The sequence below is a fragment of the Cibotium barometz genome, chromosome 12, assembly GCF_041138505.1.
Source record: "Cibotium barometz isolate CiBa-2024 chromosome 12, ASM4113850v1, whole genome shotgun sequence".
Lineage (NCBI taxonomy): Eukaryota > Viridiplantae > Streptophyta > Polypodiopsida > Cyatheales > Cibotiaceae > Cibotium > Cibotium barometz.
In genome coordinates this window covers 56,087,204-56,109,835 of record NC_141057.1, presented here as the reverse complement: position 1 = coordinate 56,109,835, position 22,632 = coordinate 56,087,204, and the positions used below count along the sequence as shown (strand labels likewise).

Below are 22,632 nucleotides of genomic sequence, written 5' to 3'. Positions count from 1 at the left end.
CAGTGCCAAAGTGCGTAACTCCAGACTAGGAGTCGATGGATATGCCCGACATGATGGCACCAAAGTGCATTGGGGGAGAGAGAGAGAGAGAGAGAGAGAGAGAGAACTGCAAGCAATAAGTTATAGATAGCCTTTACAATTATTAAAGGTTCAAAATGGTGTTATTATACAAAGACTCTTACATATTTCCTTCATAAGCTTGTGGTCTTTATTTCAACCATATTGCATCATATCAGGAAGGGATGGGTCAGATCAAACACAATCTTTTCACACTTCGCTTCCCAAGACTCCACAACAAGGCAGGCCACGTGAGAGATTCCAAACTGCTTCTTACTGAACTGGCTCTTTGTTATTTAACGATTCCCTCAAGGTTTTATTTGGAGACCTTTTCGATACCTTATAACAGTTCCCAGTCAGAATCACACTCTTCAACACGGTGCCATGTTTGCAGAGATTCGTCACGTGAGGATGGAAACCAGATGTTCTCTGGTTGGAAGATGTTTCTGTGACCTTCACTGACAAACCAGCGTGCTGACTGATCCTCGTCTTCATATTCTTCCTCAATAAGGTATTCTGGCATCATCATGGAATCTTCCTCCTGTGTAAGACCAAAAATTGCAGCTAGTAACCTCTCTCTCTCTCTCTCTCTCTCTCTCTCTCTCTCTCGTTCACTTTGAATCACATATTTACCTTGAGGTCAATTATTGAGGAGGCACATGGCAAATCTGAGAATGTGTATTACCATTCTGTGGACTTCCCGCAAGGCTTTTGATACAGTTCCATGAAAATTTCCAGTTGAACTGATTTGGGCTGAATGACCCTGTATGAGCAGGTTACAGGGTTTGTCAAAACATCATCAGGAATGTCCGAAATGATCAAAAGCACCACTGGCCAAGCAGGGCTGTCCATTATTTCCAACTCTTGTTCGGCTTTATATTGATGAGGTGGCTGATGGTATAGAGAGGTCAAGGGGACTGGCTGTTGTTGCTATTTTGCTATATGCAGACGGTGTGCTGATTTCCTCTTATGCAAAAGAGGGACCAGCCGTTCCGGCTCATTGTGTGTCTCTCGTCAATTCAGCAAATTAAATCTCATTTTGTGCTTGTTGTTCATTAAATCTTAGTGTATTTAATGTCTGAAAATGGCATTTTGTCCAGCCCTAAAAAGGGGGGTTTATCTGGATTATTCTAGGTTTATTAGTTTTTTCCATCTTTTACTCTCTGCTACATAGAGTACATCATCATTTTTCTTCTACAAGTTACCTTGGGACAGCAGCCCACTCTCTGCTACAGCACACCATAGTATTTCTTCTGCTGTTTACCACGGGACAGCATCCCTCTCTGCTCCTCACACCTCACTCGGGTATTGCAGCACCCTTGTCACCAAAGCTTGCACCACTTCACCACTCCAGACGGCAGCCCTCTCTGCTCCTCACTACCCCTCTGGTATTGCAGCACCCTTGTCACCAGAGCTTGCACCACTCGGGACAGCAGCCCTCTCTGCTCTTCATCACCACTCACGTACCGCAACACCCTTGTCACCAAAGTCTGCATCCCTTCCACTGCTCACTACCACCTCAGAGTGCCTCTGAAACCGGCCTCTGATAGAAAACCAGAGTGCGGTAGATTAGCAATCACCCGTCCACTTGTAGTCTAGAATGTGAAAACAAAACAGATAGGAGCTAGAGTGCCCAAATCTGAAAACACAACGACACCTGTTGGCCCCAAAGCTTGGCGCCCCTTGCGGTATTTCTTTATTCAATTAAAATAATATGAATGGCTGAGTACAACAAAAATCAGCCAAGAGTTTACACCTGTATATCCAATCTGACGGCCCACAAATCCTTCTTAGCACAGAGGATCTATGCACACAGATCTGTGTCTCCAAATAACACATTGTGCCTCCCTCTGATCAGCCAAGATCACTAAGCAGGCCAGCCATGGGCATACATCTGGCATAACTCAAGTGCATGATACAACATCTCAGCTCAAACATACATGTGCTATCCAAACTCTGTCTCAACCCTTGTCAATCTGCCATACCCCTCCTCTCACAAGGGGCCAGATAACTCATATCTGCAGCAGACATCAAGCAGTAGAAAGAGAGATAGATGAACAGTAACAAAGCTTACCAAGTTCAGCTCGTGAAACAACACTGGAGGAAGCACCGGTACCAATCTGTACTTGCAGGCACTTGTATCCACAACCCTGCTTCACACATGTACTTGTACTTGTCTTCACCCTCCTCCTGATGATCACTCTTATGCTGTCCTTGAAAATACAGATCTGAAAATCAGCACTGTACCCGTCTGTACCACCTCGGGATACGTGCCAGAAGTGGTACTTGCACAATCAGCCTGCTGTCCACTCTTGTACCTGCCTGAATCAGCGTACACAGTTCTGTCCAGCACCCTGAAAAGCGCCGCCTGCACCAGTACTTGCTGTACCTGACTGCCCGTACACTGTACGGCAGTCGTACAGTATGGTACTTGCTGAAAAACTGACTGTACAGCCTGTACAGGTCCTGTGCCCAGCCAGTCCAGTAGTGAAACAGTCCTACAGCCCTGCGCTCCTTTATCCACAGCAAAACCAGCAGTCGTACAGCACTGTACGGCTGCTGTACGGCCTGTTACAGCTCACAGCCCACAGAAAACAGCAACAAGACTAGTCTTCAGCAGCCGCCTGGAGCTTCTGTGCTTTTCCACGCATGAGAGCCCACTTTTGCTCCACGACTCCCAAAAGGGAAGAGAGAGAGAGAGGAGAGAGAAACTTACTCCAAAAGTGGCTCCTCCCCCAAAGTAATCCCTAGGGCCCCAAACTTTAATAAGTTCCCTAGGGCCACTAAGGCCTAGGGGCAACTTTTATAAACATTAAAATTTAATGTTTCTAGTTCCCCCCTTCACACCTAGGGATGTCCACACATCTTTAACTCTGTCCGGGCACCCCCCATGTGAATCATAAAATATTCTGACTCTGCAACCACCATGCCCACACTTGTACTGTTCCATTTACACAGGGCCATGACATACCCCCCTCTTGAAAAATGGCAAGCGTCCTCGATTGCATTCTGGTGATGCATCAAAATATTCAAAGTGAAATATACAATATGGCAAGATCAGCGTCCCAATCTCTCTAAGCCATACACATGTATCAACATTCACTGCAAACCAATGGCATAGTAATAGTCCAAGTTGTATACCACTGTGAACCATACATATCCACAAAAATCTCCATGTGACTAGTACACATATATCATAGAAGTCCCATAAACAGATGTACTGTCAGCCTCAGTACCTTCGGATGAGATAAAAACTGCACCAAGCAACCTCTAGATGTCATCTGAGCCTGTCTGTATCAAGGGAGTGGAGGTGCTACCCCCCTCTTGAGCATCAGGTAATGCTCCAGACCCATGCTCTGCTGAACTTGAATGAGCCACAATAAGAGTCGGCTCTAACTCAAAGGCATCGAGATAAAGCTGCAAAACCTGAGGTGAATCTGTTAAGTCACCTTCCTCCATCCACTTCGCATCCATCGGTGAATAGTTCTTGAACTTCACAAGATAGCGACGGGAAACTTTACCTCGTACCTTCCTTTCTTTATGTGCCAGTATCTGCTCTGGAATCAGAACCTCATCAAGTTCCTCAACTTCCGGCTGAGCCTCATCTGATACATCCTCAGGCACATCCCCACGGAAAGGTCTAAGAAGACTCACGTGAAAAGCATTGTGAATCCTCCAGTGATCTGGTAACTTCAATCGATAGGTTACCTCACCAATCTTTTCCAAAACCTAAAAAGGCCCATAATATCGCATGCTCAACTTAGGGAATAAGCGCTCTTTACCCTTCATCTTCTTGAGTCTAGCCTTTTCAAAACGCAAAAGAACCCAATCACCCAATGCAAACTGTAAATCACGTCTGTGACGGTCTGCGGCTTTCTTTTGCTTCTGCTGAGTTTTCTGGAGGGCCAACTTAACTCTCCGATAAGCTTCATCCAAGCTCTCCACATACTGATCAGCCTCAAAGATCTTATCCTTTGTATGCAAAATGGACGGTACTTTCTTCCCTCCTACAATCTCAAAAGGCGCCTTGCCTGTCGAGCTATGTACAGTGTTGTTATATGCAAACTCCACCAAAGGAAGATACTTTTCCCATTGTTGCTTGTGCTCTGACACGTAACACTTGAGAAGATCCAATACTGTAGAGTTAGCCTCTTCTGACTGACCATCTGTCTGTGGATGAAATGACGATGAAAACTTGAGAGTTGTACCCATGTTGTCAAACAACCCTCTCCAAAACAAACTCGTCATCCGTGGATCACGGTCACTAATGATAGACGTAGGCAAGCCATGATACTTGAAGATGTTCGCCATGAACAACTTCACCATATGATCCACTTTAATTGTCTTCCGCACGGGAATGAAATGAGCCTGCTTACTGAACCTGCATATGATAGTCCAGATGCCATCATTTCCCGTTTGTGTCCGTGGAAGATCAAATACAAAATCCATGGCAATGCTCTCCCAAGGTCTATCCGGAATAGGTAAAGGCTGTAATAACCCTGGTGTCTTCTGACGGTCAAACTTTACCTTCTGACATACGATGCAGTGCCTCACAAAGGCATCAACATCTCTTCTCAAGGTTGGCCAATAAAAGAAAGTCTCCACTGCTTTGACCGTGGCGTCAATACCTCTATGACCTGCATACGGTGGAGCATGACTTTCAATCATAACCTTGAGTCGCAATGGCCTGGTAACACACAGTCTGCCATGCATCAATAAAAACCCATCTTTGAGAGTGTAATGCTCATGCCGCTGACCCTCAGACATCTGATCATACAACCTTTCAAAGTCCTCATCATGGGCATACTGCTCTTTCATTTCATCAAGCTCATGATGATAAGCAAGTGAAACTGCAGAGACCTGTGGCTTGCGTGACAAAGCATCTGCCACTACATTCTTTTTGCCTTCCACATGCACAATCTGGAAGTGAAACATTGACAAAAAGTTTGCCCAACGCATATGCTTCTCTGAAAGCTTAGTCTGCGTGAGGAAATAACGCAAGGTCTGATGATCTGTCTGTACAGTGAAATCAGCCCCAAGCAAGTAGTGTTTCCAAGTAGAAAGAGCGTGAATTACAGCCAACATCTCTTTCTCATACACCTGTAAATGCTTTTCAGCATCTTGCAATACTCTACTCTCATAGGCTATCACATGTCCCTCTTGCATGAGAACTGCACCAATGCTACTTCCACATGCATCACACTGGACAACAAAAGCCTTTCGGAGGTCCGGTAACACCAATACTGGGTCCAAAGTAAGCTTTTCTTTGAGCTTTTTGAATGCTGTAATTTCCCGATCAGCCCATCTAAACGGAGTTGCTTTCTTCGTCAAAGCATGAAGAGGCGAAGCAATTTCAGCAAAGTGCCGTATGTAACGCCTGTAATAGGAACACAATCCTAGAAAGCTGCGTACATCATGCACGGTCCTCAAAGCTGGCCAATTAAGTATTGCTTCCACCTTGGCTGGATCCATACGGACTCCATGACCAGACACAATATGCCCCAAGAAATGTATCTCTTGCAAGAAAAACTCACTCTTCTTGCCATTAACCACCAACCTATGGTTTCTGAGTTCTGCAAACACAATGGCCAAATGCCTTCTATGCTCTTCCTCAGTTTGTGAATGCACAATCATATCATCAAAGAATGTGCCCACAAACTCTCTATGAGGCCTGAAAATCCTGTCCATCATTCTGTTAAATGTGGCAGGCGCATTTGTCAAACCAAAGGGCATAACCAAGAACTCATACAATCCAAATGTGGTTCGGAATGCTGTCTTATGCACATCCTCGGGTCTAATGCGTATCTGATGATACCCGCTTTTCAAGTCAATACGACTAAAAACTGTGGAGCCCTGTAAGCGGTCCAAGATGTCATCGATCCTCGGTATGGGGAATCGATTCTTGATGGTATTCTTATTCAGCGCCCTGTAATCAATACACATGCGCCAAGAACCATCCTTCTTCTGCACTAAGAGTACAGGTGAGCAAAAGGGTGATGAGCTAGGCTGTATCAACCCTTTATTCAAAAGCTCCTGCACCTGACTCATAATCTCTTCCTGTTGGGCTGCACTAACACGGTACGGCGGTCTATTCGGTGGAGTACTACCAGGAATCAGATCTATGGCATGATCTTCTGGCCTCTCAGGAGGTAATTCTCTTGGCAATGACTCGGAAAAACAGTCTTGAAACCCACTTAAGAAATCAGTCCTGTCCTTATCTAACATAGACAAATTAGACTTAGACTCATCATCCTGTGCATCCTTTACATAAATCAAGTACGCGGAAAGATGCTTTTTCATTACCGATGAAATCGCCGAAGCGGATACAATAGGAACAGATTCCCCTTTGAGTTTTACATCCAATACATGCTCTTTCCCTTTATGAGTCAAAGTAATTGTCCTATTGTAAGTATCCACCACCGCATGTACCCTGTGGCACCATGGCATCCCCAACAAAACATCACAGCCATCCAAAGGCATGATGAAAAACTCCTCGCTGTCAACATAACCCTGCAAATGAAGCCGAAGCTTCCCAATGACAGGAGTAACGGGTTCTGCATACCCTGGACAAGCCATATTTGCCTCATGTAACGGCCCCATCTCCTCTGCGCGAATCCCCAATCGGCCAGCCAAATCTGGTGAAATGAAGTTGGCTCTAGCACCTGTGTCAAAGAAGATCAAAGCATTCTGATCTCTCACTTTGCCCCATGCTCTGCACAACTCTGAAGCTTCACCACCTAGCTGCTCCCCCACAAGATCAGGAACTAAGCCTGTAGAAGGCTTTGGTTTCTTTGACTGAGGCTCTCCTTTATTGTCAGGGTCCTTTTTGGACGTTCTTTTGGGACAATTGAATGACATATGCCCCTCTTCAGTACAGTAAAAACACTTTTGAGCATCTCTCAAAGCCTGTCTTTCCTCAGAAGTCCTCTTGGGCATTGGCAACCTCTTATACTTTGTCTCTGAAGACCCTTTAGCATCACGAGAAGCATGCCCAAATTTTTCAGCTTTCTTGCTCAATTTCTTACTGCCTTTAAACCCAGATGAACCACCTGTGAGTAACGCATTAGCTGTCATAGCATTTTCAATCATCTGTGACATGTTCGTTACTCTTGTCTTTATACAATAATCTCGTACCTCCTTGGGCAGCCCACAACAATACTTCTCTACCTGCTCAGATAATGGCACAGCACGATAAGAAGTCACTGGGAGTAGAGCTTCCCAAAACTTCTTGTTATAATCCTCCAAACTATCACACTTTGAAGCATCCAGCTTGTGCCATGCGGTCATAACATCCACCTCAAATGTAGATGTGAGCCATACGGAAGAGAAAACCTGTTTGAATTGAACCCATGTAGTGGGTGCTATGCCCTGCAAAAGAAGAGTAGACCACCACTGCAAAGCATTGCCCTTGAGAAAAGTGGCAGCTTTCCTCACCTTAGAGGACTCTGTGTAATTCCCACCAGAAAAAGCAGCATCAAACTGCTGTAAAAAGGTAAGTGCCTTCAATTTATCCTTGGCCCCACTGAAAGTGTCAAACTTCACTGCAGCTCCCCCTTCCTTGTAATCCTTCGCCTTACCCATAGGCGTTAGATTATCATATGGAAGTGGTTTCGTAAGATTGCTGCCCCCAACATTCATACCCATCATTGGGTCAACATTTCCCATTCCCATGCCAGGCATACCATACATTCCAGCCATGTTTCCATACATTCCATTATGCATACCTGGCTGCATATTACCAAACATATTGCCTTGCATCCCAGGTTGCATGCCTGCAAACACATTTCCTTGCATACCGGACTGCATACCACCATACATATTCCCTTGCATGCCAGGCTGAAAATTGGCTCCAAAAGGCCCATACATACCCATGCCTCCCTGAGGGTAACCCCCAGTCATGGATTGGAACACCGAGCCACCACCAAAATAACCTGGATGCATGTTCTGCTGAGGAATAGGTGGCTGTCCATAGAAGGAACTCTGAGAGTTTGCTCCATAAGCATGCTGCATATTCGGAAACTGGCCAAAAGATGGTTCCTGTGGGATGGCACCACTATGACCCTGCGGAAGATTCTTCGAACGAACCTTCTTCTTCTTTTTCTGGGGCTCTGTGCGAGATCTCATAAATTCAGCAAATCTCTCACTCTGAGTGAGCTGCATAAAAGTATCCATAACACCAGCCAAGCGATCTTTGAACCGAGCATCATCATCCTCTTTACTATGCACATCTTCTGACTGTGTTACATCCTCATAAGGCTCAACATCTGCAACCTGTTCTCCTGCAAAAATATCCTCAGATACATCTCTTTCAGGAGAAATCTCTTGCTCTTCTTCTTCATGATAGAAGTACTCATCCTCTGTATCAGACATGTTTGCTGAATTTTCAGCGATGGCTTTCTTCAAAGCAACCACGAGCTCACCCCCTTCAGAAAGTTGATGATTGGTCCCGGCAACGGAACCTTGAAACCGGCCTCTGATAGAAAACCAGAGTGCGGTAGATTAGCAATCACCCGTCCACTTGTAGTCTAGAATGTGAAAACAAAACAGATAGGAGCTAGAGTGCCCAAATCTGAAAACACAACGACACCTGTTGGCCCCAAAGCTTGGCGCCCCTTGCGGTATTTCTTTATTCAATTAAAATAATATGAATGGCTGAGTACAACAAAAATCAGCCAAGAGTTTACACCTGTATATCCAATCTGACGGCCCACAAATCCTTCTTAGCACAGAGGATCTATGCACACAGATCTGTGTCTCCAAATAACACACTGTGCCTCCCTCTGATCAGCCAAGATCACTAAGCAGGCCAGCCATGGGCATACATCTGGCATAACTCAAGTGCATGATACAACATCTCAGCTCAAACATACATGTGCTATCCAAACTCTGTCTCAACCCTTGTCAATCTGCCATACCCCTCCTCTCACAAGGGGCCAGATAACTCATATCTGCAGCAGACATCAAGCAGTAGAAAGAGAGATAGATGAACAGTAACAAAGCTTACCAAGTTCAGCTCGTGAAACAACACTGGAGGAAGCACCGGTACCAATCTGTACTTGCAGGCACTTGTATCCACAACCCTGCTTCACACATGTACTTGTACTTGTCTTCACCCTCCTCCTGATGATCACTCTTATGCTGTCCTTGAAAATACAGATCTGAAAATCAGCACTGTACCCGTCTGTACCACCTCGGGATACGTGCCAGAAGTGGTACTTGCACAATCAGCCTGCTGTCCACTCTTGTACCTGCCTGAATCAGCGTACACAGTTCTGTCCAGCACCCTGAAAAGCGCCGCCTGCACCAGTACTTGCTGTACCTGACTGCCCGTACACTGTACGGCAGTCGTACAGTATGGTACTTGCTGAAAAACTGACTGTACAGCCTGTACAGGTCCTGTGCCCAGCCAGTCCAGTAGTGAAACAGTCCTACAGCCCTGCGCTCCTTTATCCACAGCAAAACCAGCAGTCGTACAGCACTGTACGGCTGCTGTACGGCCTGTTACAGCTCACAGCCCACAGAAAACAGCAACAAGACTAGTCTTCAGCAGCCGCCTGGAGCTTCTGTGCTTTTCCACGCATGAGAGCCCACTTTTGCTCCACGACTCCCAAAAGGGAAGAGAGAGAGAGAGGAGAGAGAAACTTACTCCAAAAGTGGCTCCTCCCCCAAAGTAATCCCTAGGGCCCCAAACTTTAATAAGTTCCCTAGGGCCACTAAGGCCTAGGGGCAACTTTTATAAACATTAAAATTTAATGTTTCTAGTTCCCCCCTTCACACCTAGGGATGTCCACACATCTTTAACTCTGTCCGGGCACCCCCCATGTGAATCATAAAATATTCTGACTCTGCAACCACCATGCCCACACTTGTACTGTTCCATTTACACAGGGCCATGACAGCCTCTGCATCCACAGACCACCTCACGGAGTGCCTTTGCCTCACATCAATGCGAGCCTTCATCACCGACCATGCTTCAGCTCCGACATCGTCTTTGCTTCTGCATTGGTCTACTTCTCAGAGTCACCTCACATCAGAGGGCTCTTGTACATACGTTCACTCACCATTATATATAGACTCACTCACCCATTTTATGTTGTGTCGTTTTGCTAGAAAGGAGACTCCATAGCCTTAAGGGCTGAACATACCCATATGCAAGCTCTTCTTTATGCATAAGGAGAAGAATTGAAGCTCTACTGCTAGGATCCATCGGTACATGATCGTTTGAACACCAAGGAAGCTGAATCATTTATGGATCATGCCATCGGAATGATAGCTCAAGAGTTGCACATGCAACCGAGGGATGCAGCAGGTGCATACTTGGCGTCCTGATGATGCCTATGGAGAAAATGCAACTATCCCACATGTCCTGGTATCCCCACAGGTGGTTGAATAAGAGAATGAACCCTCATACAACTAGAGACGAACCATCGGTGACTTTACGCCTTGTAGCTGTACCTTATATAGCCCGTGAAGGCTACAATGTTTATTATAGTGGTCAAAATGTATGTCAAGAGACAAGACATACAACATGGGTTGTAATTTTCTGTTGGTGCAAGTATTCCGCCTCTCTCACATGCAAGGTTGCATCCAAACACCGTCTGCATCCCTTCCGCTGCTCACTACCACCTCAGAGTGCCTCTGCATCCACAGACCACCTCACGGAGTGCCTTTGCCTCACATCAATGCGAGCCTTCGTCACCGACCATGCTTCAGCTCCGACATGGTCTTTGCTTCTGCATTGGATCCATCGGTACATGATCGTTTGAAGACCAAGGAAGCTGAATCATTTATGGATCATGCCATCGGAATGATAGCTCAAGAGTTGCACATGCAACCGAGGGATGCGGCAAGTGCATACTTGGCCCGTACTGATGATGCCTATGGAGAAAATGCAACTATCCCACATGTCCTGGTATCCCCATAGGTGGTTGAATAAGAGAATGAACCCTCATACAACTAGAGACAAACCATCGGTGACTTTACGCCTTGTAGCTGTACCTTATATAGCCCGTGAAGGCTACAATGTTTATTATAGTGGTCAAAATGTACGTCAAGACAAGACATGCAACATGGGTTGTAATTTTCTGTTGGTGCAAGTATTCCGCCTCTCTCACATGCAAGGTTGCATCCAAACACCGTTTGGATTTGATCCAAACGTTTAAACGTTTGGAACCATTGAAACGTTCACTAACGTTTGGAAACATTACTGAACGTGGATCCTAGGATTTTGATTAACGTAGGTTAAAAAAACCGACGCACGTCAACATCAAGTTTTTTTTCTTCTATTTCTTACGTGCGTGCGGCTCTCTCTCTCTTCGGCAGGGGGGCACTCGTGGGTTGGTCGTGCTGGTCTTCTCTGGTCGTGCTGCGCTCATCGCCCAAGTCACTCAGAGTCAGTCTCTCTCTCTCTCTCTCTCTCTCTCTCTCTCTCTCTCTCTCTCTCTCTCTCTCCAAGGCGCTCTCTGCTACACCTCCCCAAACCCCTACACAGGCTGAAATTTTATTCGTATTGTGCTTGAATTTTGAAATATATATTATAACTCTCAAGTCATGACTTGTCTTGACATTTCTCCATTTTCTTGATTGCTTTTTGTGCATATGCCATAGATGCCTCGTGCACCGAGTTCCGTATGGACAAGGCACACCATCATTCAAGGCACACCCAACACCCCAGGTGTCCGTCGCTCCAACACGCACGTGTGGAGGTGCAAATATTGTGGAGGAATATTTACTAGCACATCCACTCGTGTTATTTATCATGTTGGCCAAGATACGGGAGGCGGCATTGGACCATGTGCAAATGCACCACATGAGGCGGTTGATGAGATTCGGCGGGAGAACCCACGGATCTTCATCGGATCACAGCTTGGTAGGGATAGTAGACTCATCATTGAGGATGAGCAACTAGATACACCTGCGCATATGAGTCCATCAACTGTTGGGGGGCCAGCATGTTCATATGTGGGTGGATAGATGTCACAGTCAGGCTCAGTGGAAGGGCCATCCACAAGTTTAGGTGCAGGTCCTAGCCAAAACAAGGCTAGAGTAGATGATGGACAATCTCATGTCGAGAATATTGCACGTGGTAGTGCAGGAGAATATTGCACGTGGTAGTGCAGGACGACACCATCAGACCACTCTACGTGGTACATTGAACCAATCCTCATGGGTGAAGGAGAGGCAGCGGAAGACAGAGATAGAGATAGAGTGCACTCTCATTGAGTGCAATATCTCTTTCAATGTCCTTCACACATATCAATGGAAGAGAATGATTAAAGCCGTCTCCAATGTAGGTCCATGTGAGAACGGGACTGGATTAGACTACCAGAAGATGCGGACAACCATGCTAGAGGATGAGAACAGCGCATAGAGAATGCACTAGAGCCAATAAGATCATCTTGGAAGAAGCATGATTCTACTATCATTTCAAATGGATGGAGTGATGTGCGGAGAAGACGTATCATCAACATCCTTGTTTCTAGTTGCATGGGCACATATTTCTTGCGTGCAGTGGATGCACGCAAGGCAGGGGAGAGGATCATTGCAGCATTCATCTTCCAAGACATCAGGCAGGCTATTATTGATATTGGCCCAAAGAATGTGGTGCAGGTCATTACGGACAATGCGTCCAACTGCAAGAGCATGGGAGAGATGATTGAGGCAGAGTTCCCATCCCTTGTGTGGACTTCATGTGGTACACACTGCTTGGACCTCATGATGGAGGACATAGGGAAGCTTCAATGGGTGAAGCCGGTTGTGGATGAGGCCGTACGCATCACTACCTTCTTCAGGAAGAAACACCAGGCATTATCTATCTTCCGATCCCACTCACACTTGGACATGGTGCGGCCATCCAAGACCCGATTTGCCTATATGTATCTTGTGCTTAGCACGCTACATGAGGTATAGGATGCACTTCGAGCCTCAGTGGTATCACCGGCATGGAGGGAGATGCGTGATTCGACCAGCGAGCCCACTCGATACATCCAACGCAAAGTGTTGGATGAGTCCTTTTGGTTTCATATTGAGGGCTTAGCAAAGCTCCTCAAACCCATGTATGTCTTCATCCGATTCAGTGACATCGAGGGCTCTACATTGGGGCTCCTCTATCATCATTTTCATCGGATGAGAGAGATGGTGTCATTAGTCACCTCGCCGACTATCACTCCTACCAGGTATATCTAATATCTATATGTTTATGGTACGTGCTGTAATTTTGGTTATATGATGTACTTACTATTGGATATCTATTTTGAAATTTGGAATATCAGCGTGGCGAGGTGATGGCCATTGTTGACTCACGATGGACTTTCATGCGTCGTCCCATTCATAGGATTGCAGCATTACTCCATCCGATGTTCAACAAGGTCGAGCTACAAACAAACACGCAACTCAATTTGCTCAAGGATGCTTATGTGTCTCAAGTGCTTAGCTACGATGACATGGTGACCTTCAATGAGGAGTTGATCGTCTACTGCAATCGGGTGGGAGTTGCCTTTGGCAGTTGAGTTCCTCAGCAGATCAAGGCAAGGCGAAACCACTTACGTGGTGGGACATCCATGAATACCAGGCCAAAACTATCCACAAAGTGGCCTTTAGATTGCTATCTCAGATTCGTAACTTTAAAGTTCTTAGTTTGTATAATACAGCCAATGTGTAATCTTGTCTTTTGACATTTGTCAGTGCTATGTGGCATGTGTAGAGTTGCTCTGCTGGTGCATGCGAACGGAATTGGAGTGCATACTCTCTTGTGCACACCAAGATCCGTAATCGCTTGAGTACTCAACAATTAGAGAGGTTGGTGTTTTGTCGATCCAACCTCTGTCTTTTGCGCACACTCAAGACAGCCACTGGTGTGAAGGAGATAAATTACTTGCCAACTCGAAATGTTTATTATTAAACTCATATGTGTAACCTCATGAGTCATGAGTATTGAATCTTGAGTCCTAATGAATGCTCAGCATTGAGTATTGACTCTCGATACGTATTATGTGCAATGCCACATGTGGCAGGTGGATCCCTTTATCTTCGATAGGCTCCTCGCTCATACTAGTGATGCGGAGGCTCAGATTCAGGAGGACCGGTTGCAAGACAAGCTGGAGGAGATATATCGAGCGCTCCACAGAGAGTTTGAGAGCATAGATCGCAGGGTTACACGTGCTCGATCTCGAGCTATGAGTATTGTAGATGCTGATGCTCATGGAGCTTCTACTAGCAGTCCAAGTGGTCAGGGCCGTCGTGGTGGGCAAGGTCGAGGGCGAGGCCGTGCTCAAATAGCTCAGCAGCGTGAGTCTCTTACACATGATGATGATGATGACGATGATGATGATGATGATGATCCCTTAGATGAGGGGCCCATAGATACGACTGACGCCATTCCTACAGTGCCGCTGGCCAGAGAGCTTGACTATGGCTCGGATGGCAACATGTTGACCGATAGAGATGTTTCATCAGAGTCATCATCTGGTTTAGATGAGTAGCTAGCTGCTATTATAGTTTATAGTTACTAGTTTTTTTTTTTGGTGACTAGTCTAGACTTTGCTTTGTTTGTCAGGCCCTGCCTCTTAGTTTGAGGGGCACAGGTCCCTAGCCTCTAGGAATCAGAATTGAGATCATATTCTCTGTGGTATCATGTATGACATATGTCTACAGTCTTATGATTTATGATTTATCCATGATCCATCTCACTTTCATTTATGTTCGTTATTTAATTATTTTATTTGATATTTGCATTTGCCATTGTCACTTGTGACTTGTAAGTTGTGCATAATTGAAATTAAAGTTTGTATAGTAATGTTCATTGATGAATCTTCAAACTTCATATTTCAAAAGTTTATAAGTAAACTATAAATTTTGTATACATATATATCGGGGGCAACGTTCACTACGTTTGGAATCTTTTCAGCACGTTTTCCAATCGTACTAAACGTATCGTTCACTACGTTTGGAACCACCTTGCTCTCATGCTACTCATGCCCTTGAGTGAGCTCGCGAGGAACAAGTTCTAGGTGAGAATGCACCAATGCATGTTGAGGGGATAGCCATGCCTCATACTTACACAAGACACATGTTTCTATGCCCAATGCATCCCCTTTTGTTCCCAAAATGATGCCGGTCTCACAGGGGCTGTCCCAATGGACATGCACACAAAAAAACATGCTGAGATGCAAACTAATGCATCAAAGTCTCGTGACTTCAAAGCCAGAGATAAATTTGTTAAGTTTAATACATATCATGGGAAATATGATGTGACTAAGGCACTTGCTTTTATTGCTTACTTTTATATTGCTTTTAGTGATGAGGATTACACTCAAAAATCCGTGATCGGCATGTAAGCATGTTTATGAAAGATAGTAATGCTCATTGGTGGCTTACTGTGAAGCTCTAGTACTAAAACATGTTTCTACATGGTCCTCACATGACACATACACTTCTAATAAGGTGGAATACAAAGGAACACACTCCTAAGATTTAGGAAGACTTCTATTTTAGAAAAACCTTAATGAAAATTCTATTCGCGTCATTACGCCTGTAAGCGAAGCAAATAGGGCCTTTGACAGAAGGTCTACAGGTTGAGATATTTTTAGAGATTGAGTTTTTGGGAGGGACCATCTCTTAAATTGGGACATGTAGCTGGACAGTGGATCAAAGTGAGACAAGTGGCATGACACTCAGCTCTCCACTTGTCATTATAGCTTTTTCTTGCCATTCTAGCTCATGAGAGCCCCAAATCTATAAATCGGATCCCTCTCTTAATTTGAGCAGGCTCTCTTGCTGCAAACTAGCCTCTAACATGTTGGCTGCTTGCATAAAAATCTACAACACTCTATGGAGAGTCTCTACACTAGTTCACTTTCCTCTACAAAAACATACTCATCTCTTTAGCTTTTCTATGGCGGTATTCTTGCTATATCGTGTGTACTTGCCACAATACTTGTTGTACCAACCATTGTACCTGATGTACCAACCATTGTACTTGATATACCAGCCTATGTACCTATCGTACCAAACCATGTACGTATTGTTCCAAATTTTGTACCTATTGTAATAACTCTATTGGTGCTGCCCCAACCTCTTTTGGCTACCCATGGTGCTGCAGCCCGACTTGTTCATGGTGCTTGGGATGGTTCCTAAAGTAGTACAGACTTTTCTACACCGGTTTTATAGCTGCCCAAGTTTGTATTTCACCAGTGTTTTGGATTTATAGTATATATGGAAATATTATTTACTTTAGTTGAGCATATAGTTATCATGAAGACCCTTGGTGACGGGAAAGATTAGTACTCTCACAAGAAGAGGAAGTTTACACACATTCATGGCATTTTAGGGCTTCTTTTGATGATAGCACGTGTGTATGGTCTAATGATGATTACATATGGATAATCAGGCATCTCCCATTGGGAGAGTAAGGCCCTCAAAGCTTGTACATGATATTTTTCTCCTTGGGTAATAAAATACTGGTAGGGGGGGTCGACCCATTCAGGCATCCATGTGGTATATGTTTAAGGTTGTGGCCACTTTAAGTGTTTAATTGCATTAATGGTCAAGTGTTTTGTGAAACCCCTGCCTACACTCGGAGTTACATTGGTATCAGAGCTTTGGCTCTTTCACACTCTTGCGTGAAGACATCCTATCAGGTCATAAACACTCGCTATTAGTGTAGTTAAACACTGCGAGCCTATCCACTTATGGAAGCATACATGCATCATGAGCATAGATAATTACTTTTGCATTGTTGTTTATTTTGTATGTAGTAAATATGTAATTTGGATAAAGTGCTTACACTTATACGTGTATACAAGGAGAAGGGTGCATTATTTGCCTTGAGTTGTTTCAAGGAAACATTGTCAATGGTTGAAAAGCCTCGTATCTATGGTATACATGATTATCATATCGATTTTTGGCTCCCTTTGATGGGATGTATTGGATTCATGGTGCGCATGACAACTCGTGAAGTGCATGTATGGCAAGCTCTTGAGAATTTAGGAGAGATCTAGCATTGAAACATGCTTCTACATGGTGCTCACGTACAATTCTAATAAAATGGAATACAAAGGAACAAACTCCTAAATTCTAGGAGGGTAACTATTTTTGGACAACCCCCAATGGAAATTTCACTCGCGTCAAGCTAAGCAAATGGAGGGACTTGCTGAAGCACCTTTGACAGAAGGTCTATGAGTTGAGATATTTTTAGAGATGAAGTTTTTACAAGGGAACATCTCTAAAATTGGGGTATGTGGCAAGCCAGTGGATCAAAGTGAGACAAGTGGCCTCACACTTCTCATTGCAGCTCTCCGCTTGTCATTAGAGCTTTTTCTTGCCATTTTGGCTCATAGGCGTCCCAAATCTATAAAATCGGATCCCTCTCTCTTCGCTTGAGCAGGCTCTCTTGGAGCAAACTAGCCTCTACCATATTGGCCGCTTGAATAAGAGTCTACAACACTCTATGGAGAGTCTCTACACTACTTCACTTTCCTCTACAAAAGGATACTTACCACACCTGTTTTGATTGCCTGTGGTGCTGCTGCCCTGGTGCTTGGATCGGTGCACAAAGCTGTCTAGACTATTCTACACCGGTTTTATAGCTGCCCAAGTCTGTATTTCACCAATGTTTTGGATTTATGGTATATGTGGAAGTATTATTTGTTCAGCTGAGTTTTTATATCAAAGACCTGTGGTAATGGGGAAGATGAGTACCCTCAAGAGGTGATTTACAGACATTCATGGTATTTTGGGGCTTCTTTTGATGATAGCCCATGTGTATGGTCTAATGATGGTTGCATATGGATAATCCGCCATCTCCAGTGGGGAGAGTAAGGCCCTCAAAGCTTGTACATGATATTTTTCGCCTTGGCTAAAAAATACTCCAAGGGGTGGTCGGCCCATTCCAGCCTCTAAGTCGTGTTAGATGTCTACATCTCCACCGTTTGTGGAATTAAGTGGCATATGTTTAAGGTTGTGGCCAATTTAAGTGTTTAATTGCATTGATCAAGTGTTTTGTGAAACCCCTACCCACTCGGAGTTACAACAAGCATGGAAAACCCACAAAAGAGGGTGGGAAAAGTCATGCATGCAAATGGACAAGAAAAAAAAAGCATGAAAAATTCAATCTTGAATTCGGACAAATGTTTTTTGCTAGAGGATTTTCAGCATTTTAGAAATGTTTCTAGCTAAAGAGCAGCGTGCAGAAAAGACTAGGATTTAGCATTTCACAACTTTGAATATATTGCAAATTTTACACTTGAAGGTTTCAAAATTCCTAAATTCTGGGAGATTTTAATTATAGATACCTTCAAATTTCTTAAAATTAGTAAGAATTACCTCCCAATTCTAGACATAATGGTATTTCACCATTTGGGAGAAAACCTTTTTTTCGCACACTGCAAACTCTACAAAAAAAAAAATCCATGGGCACATGGCTGCATGGGGAGCAACAGTTGTGAGGCTCACAGCATTCTCCAGCTGTGTGACATCGGGAAGATTAATGCAGAGGAGCACTAACTTTTCAGGTGTCCTGTCTGGTATGAGATCTGCACCTTTTTGGGGAGGGTTTTGGGCCTCTGAAGTTTTATTCGATAAACTAATGAACGGTGGCTAGGACTCTTTCTTCTGGAGGTGAGAAAGCATAGGGACAGTCTACCAAGGAGCATGCTTCTACTGTAAAATAGTTGGTCAGTTGTTTGTTACTTTTTTTACTCTTGTTGTATTACTTTGGTCACATAGATGTTAATACTCTCTCTCTCTCTCTCTCCCATTACCTTTATACCTTTACAGACGATGTACTCATAGGGATTTGATCACATGAACTAAGAAAACTTAAGAGCAGATCCAAGTTTCATTATGTGAAGATAAAATCTAGGGACCAGCTGGGAAGTCATGTTGAAAGAAGGCAGACGGAGCTCCAAGCCTGCAGGGTCATGATACACACGAGGTGGAGATAGATACCTCAGTGCTCCAAAACTATGAAATGGGAGATGGAGACAGATACTTCGCTGCCAAGAATGCTGAGACACAGTGTAGAGCCAAAGACTCTGATGCACTATGACAACCTTGATCATAATCCATTTAGAGAGGGGTCAGTCCTCTGTGCAGAGTCTTTACATATGAGCCTTGAGGACAGAGTCATTGCGCATGAGTCAAGAATGGGGTAAGCCAGGAGGAAGACAGCCACATATGAGCATAGACTAAAAAGCAGGCCTGCATTGGTATGAAGCAGAAAGTGCGTTGCAGACAGACCTGTGCAGACATACCTGAGACCAGGGCACAGATTCCCCCAAAATGAAAAACATCACTCAAATTAAGTTTTTGGTAATTTATAAGAAGAAAACAAACCTTGGAAGAACCAGAAAGCTCACTGAAGACATAGCTGTATATGGACTTCAGATCACCTCCTACTTCATCCCTCTCCTTTCCAATTGCTATCTCTGCATCTTCCAGCTCCTCGTGTAAAGCTAACTCTGTGTCTTTCACTAATTGCTGCATGTCACATCCTGATGCATACTTCTCCATGAAACTTTTTGCACTGTTTTTCAATCTGCTTGCAGCTTCAGGTTCCTGCTGGTGCATTATGCTTCTGTCTTCAACTTCTGTCACACCTCCTTCTGTCTTCACTTTGTGAGCTTCCATCTGTCCATAGATGATTCCAAGCTCTTTGCCTTCACCTTCTCTAGATCTGCTTGTGAGCCCTTCAAGTTCAGCTTCTCTTCTGCATAACTGTTGCTGTACTGCACCTTCTGTAGTTTTATCTTCAACATCTATCACACCTTCCTCCTCTGTATTTCCATTGTGAGTTTCAACCTGTCCACAGTTGTAACTGTACTCCTCTCCGCTCATTTCAGACTGTCTGCCACTTTCATTTGATCTGGTTACCTGCTTTTCAAGCACGGCAACTTTTCCAGTTTCCTGTGATTGTACTGTAAACTCGATCTTTTTTCCTTCACCTTCCATGGCACCTTGCCCAATGGTAGTGCTGTGCACTTCTTCATTTACTTTAGACTTGCTTGTGGGTCCTTCAAAATCCTCTTCTTTGCTGGTTTCCTGCTGTTGTGTTGCAACTTCTATCCTTCTCTCTTCAACCTTTATGGCTCCCATTCCTTTCTTATGAGATTCAATGTCTCCAAATATGCCACCCTCCTCTTTGAACTCTAATAAATGTGTTTTCACCTCTTGAAATTCCAATACATGAGTATTCATGCCTGTCAATCATCGTAACTTTTGGAAAGACTATTTGCCAACAAAGACCTCTCTCTCTCTCTCTCTCTTTCTCTCTCTCTCTCTCTCTCTCTCTCTCTCTCACACACACACACCTGTGTGCACGCACACACTCACACAAGTGCATGCATACCAAATGCACACACACACATATATAGAGAGATATATGAAGAAAAGAGTATAAAAAGACACCTTCGGCCTGAACATCTTCCATTCCTGCTTTCGTGTTTCCACCTTCAAAGGTCTTCCCAGTTTTAATGGCGCTCTTCTGCTTAGGTTTTTCGGAGTCCACACAATCACACTTGTAGTGTACTGCACACTCAAGCTTCTTATCAGCCACTTCAGAAGAAAGGATTGGGGGGGGAAGCAAATCCTGAATCAACTCAGCGCATAGCTTCTTTACATTGGTGCCCACCACATTCATTTGGCTTTCCACATACTTTGAAGTCTCCTACACAAGGGAAAAAGATTTAAAAGTTCCCCCCCGAACAAATTGCATAAAAACAGAAAGGGCCTAATTATATTGATAAACATTATGCAAAAAATCTCATCATTTTATTGCAAAGAAACTCTCAGTTATAACAAAACAAGAGGCTTATATGATGTTACCTGTATTAGTAATGATGGGTTCTTATCAACTTCAACACACATGTTCTCCAACTTCTGGTACACACGATCAATCCAAGAGAGCTCCTTTGATGGGACATTTGCACGTGTTACTGCTTCATTTTTGGGGCCCATCTCACCTCTGTTCTGCAAAGCCATGCGGAAACAGCTCGTAATTTTTAACAGCTCAATCCTTTAGCTCATACTTGACCCCAAAAATCACTTTTGACAAGGGGGGCATAAACTTCAAAAAGCATATAGAACATATAAACATACTACCATGAGAAAAAAGGCTAATGAACTAAATTTATATTCGGTTGCATATTGAGGCTTTAAGGAGATGGGTATATCATCATATGATCTAATAATGGGTACCCAATAGTTTATGGACTTTTGCATGGACATTAAGGTGGCAGTTTATGATTTTATGTCCATAATTTTCAAAGATTTCCCTTCAGGACTCAGGCAAGGGAAAATTAGTGTGGAAACTTTCACATTCTTTAATTCACGAAAATAAGGGATGGGGGAATCATGTAGGGTCAAAATCACAAAGGCTCGAATTTCTAGTGTTCTTTCTCCCAACTTGATAACAACAAAAGGGCTAAAAATTTCTGGTGTTGTTTCTTCCAACTTGATAACAATTCCTTACGATTAAGAGCTTAATTTATTCGCCCACTAAGGCTGATGATTTCTAAAACAAAACCCAGTAATCAAAAAGCCTCAAGCATGTGGAAAGACACAAATTGAATACTATAATACATGTATTTATCTATATCGGATAGGAAGACACTGATGCCACAATCTAAGGCGCCAAACAACAGGGAATTCCAACCCGGAAAATAAAACAAATTATTTTTTTTTTAAGGAGATAAAAATACCAGAGTTGGAGGGCAGCAGGAGAGATGAGAAAAGCTGCTCTTTGATGCTTCAGTCTCTGCTGATGCTTTTCTGAGTGGGGAGAAAATAATAGGAGAGAAGCAGCAGGAAGGCTGCTACTAAAGGCATGGGGTAAAGAGAGAAGACGACTTTCGTATTCGTATGTCTTGCCACGTCACCTTGTATCAGTATTCATTTGTACCCCCAATACTCGTTCTTAATTATTTTCCTGTTGGGATTATTATTTTTATGGATAATACCTTAGGCCTACCACCCATGTGTTATGTATGTAGTATCACCAATGGCTATACCTTCTTTTTGTTTGATAGACTGAACAACATGTGATTTAGAGATTATCCCAATGGCCTCTTTTGAGAGCTTACATTATGCGAGGTTAGGAGTCTCCCGTGCCCCACCCCGCCCATTATCACTTAGAAGGCCAACATCATTATTAACAAGTTACGTCCATGGTAGGAACACCATCCCTTTGCAATAATATAAAGACATTCTTCCAACAAGGTGTAAGCATGAAGCAAACAAGCTTACACACTAGTCATCCAACAAGACGCCTCTGTGTGTGCACATGTGCGTGTTCATGCATCCATGCATGTGAATGCATGTTGTCAATTGTGCACGTGTGCATGTTGGCCATTGTGTGTGCGCACCCGTGCATGAACATGTTGGGGGGGGGGGAGAGAGAGAGAGAGAGAGACAATTAGTATTGCTCTAACCTTCCCTTCATGATGCTTCTTGCACTCCCTTTGAATCAATGTTGTGGTTTAATCTCAATTCCCCTTACTTTCTCCACCTCTTCTTTGAATGAGTGCTCATACCTCCTCTATACTTTTACTGTTCTCATCCCCCTTCAATTGCCTCTTATTA

At 43.9% G+C, this 22,632-nt stretch overlaps 1 protein-coding gene across 3 annotated transcripts; it reads right to left on the bottom strand.

Annotated features, from left to right (window-relative positions):
- Positions 1-118: 118 nt before the first annotated feature.
- Positions 119-21,917, bottom strand: LOC147633615 (uncharacterized). 3 transcript variants are annotated; one of them, XM_086806745.1, is made up of 5 exons: positions 21,753-21,917; positions 20,878-21,021; positions 20,461-20,719; positions 19,390-20,252; positions 119-598 (listed from the first exon to the last, which is right to left on the bottom strand). In XM_086806745.1, the coding sequence occupies exons 2-5, from the start codon at positions 21,007-21,009 to the stop codon at positions 398-400; spliced, it is 1,455 nt and encodes a 484-aa protein (XP_086662871.1). In that variant the 5' UTR covers positions 21,010-21,021; positions 21,753-21,917; the 3' UTR covers positions 119-397. The 3 variants fall into 3 exon arrangements, with proteins under 3 accessions (XP_086662871.1, XP_086662872.1, XP_086662873.1); XM_086806746.1 differs by having other exon boundaries at positions 20,878-21,016; positions 21,753-21,893; XM_086806747.1 differs by lacking the exon at positions 119-598 and adding an exon at positions 683-820.
- Between the last annotated feature and the right edge of the window lie 715 nt (positions 21,918-22,632).

Coding starts and splice junctions, on each gene's coding strand:
- LOC147633615 (XM_086806745.1), bottom strand. CDS start 21,009: ATGGGCCCCAAAAATGAAGCAGTAACACGTGCAAATGTCCCATCAAAG. Junction 20,253..20,460: donor GGAAGATGTTCAGGCCGAAG/GTGTCTTTTTAT, acceptor GATGATTGACAG/GCATGAATACTCATGTATTG. Junction 599..19,389: donor AGCTTTCTGGTTCTTCCAAG/GTTTGTTTTCTT, acceptor GGTCTTACACAG/GAGGAAGATTCCATGATGAT.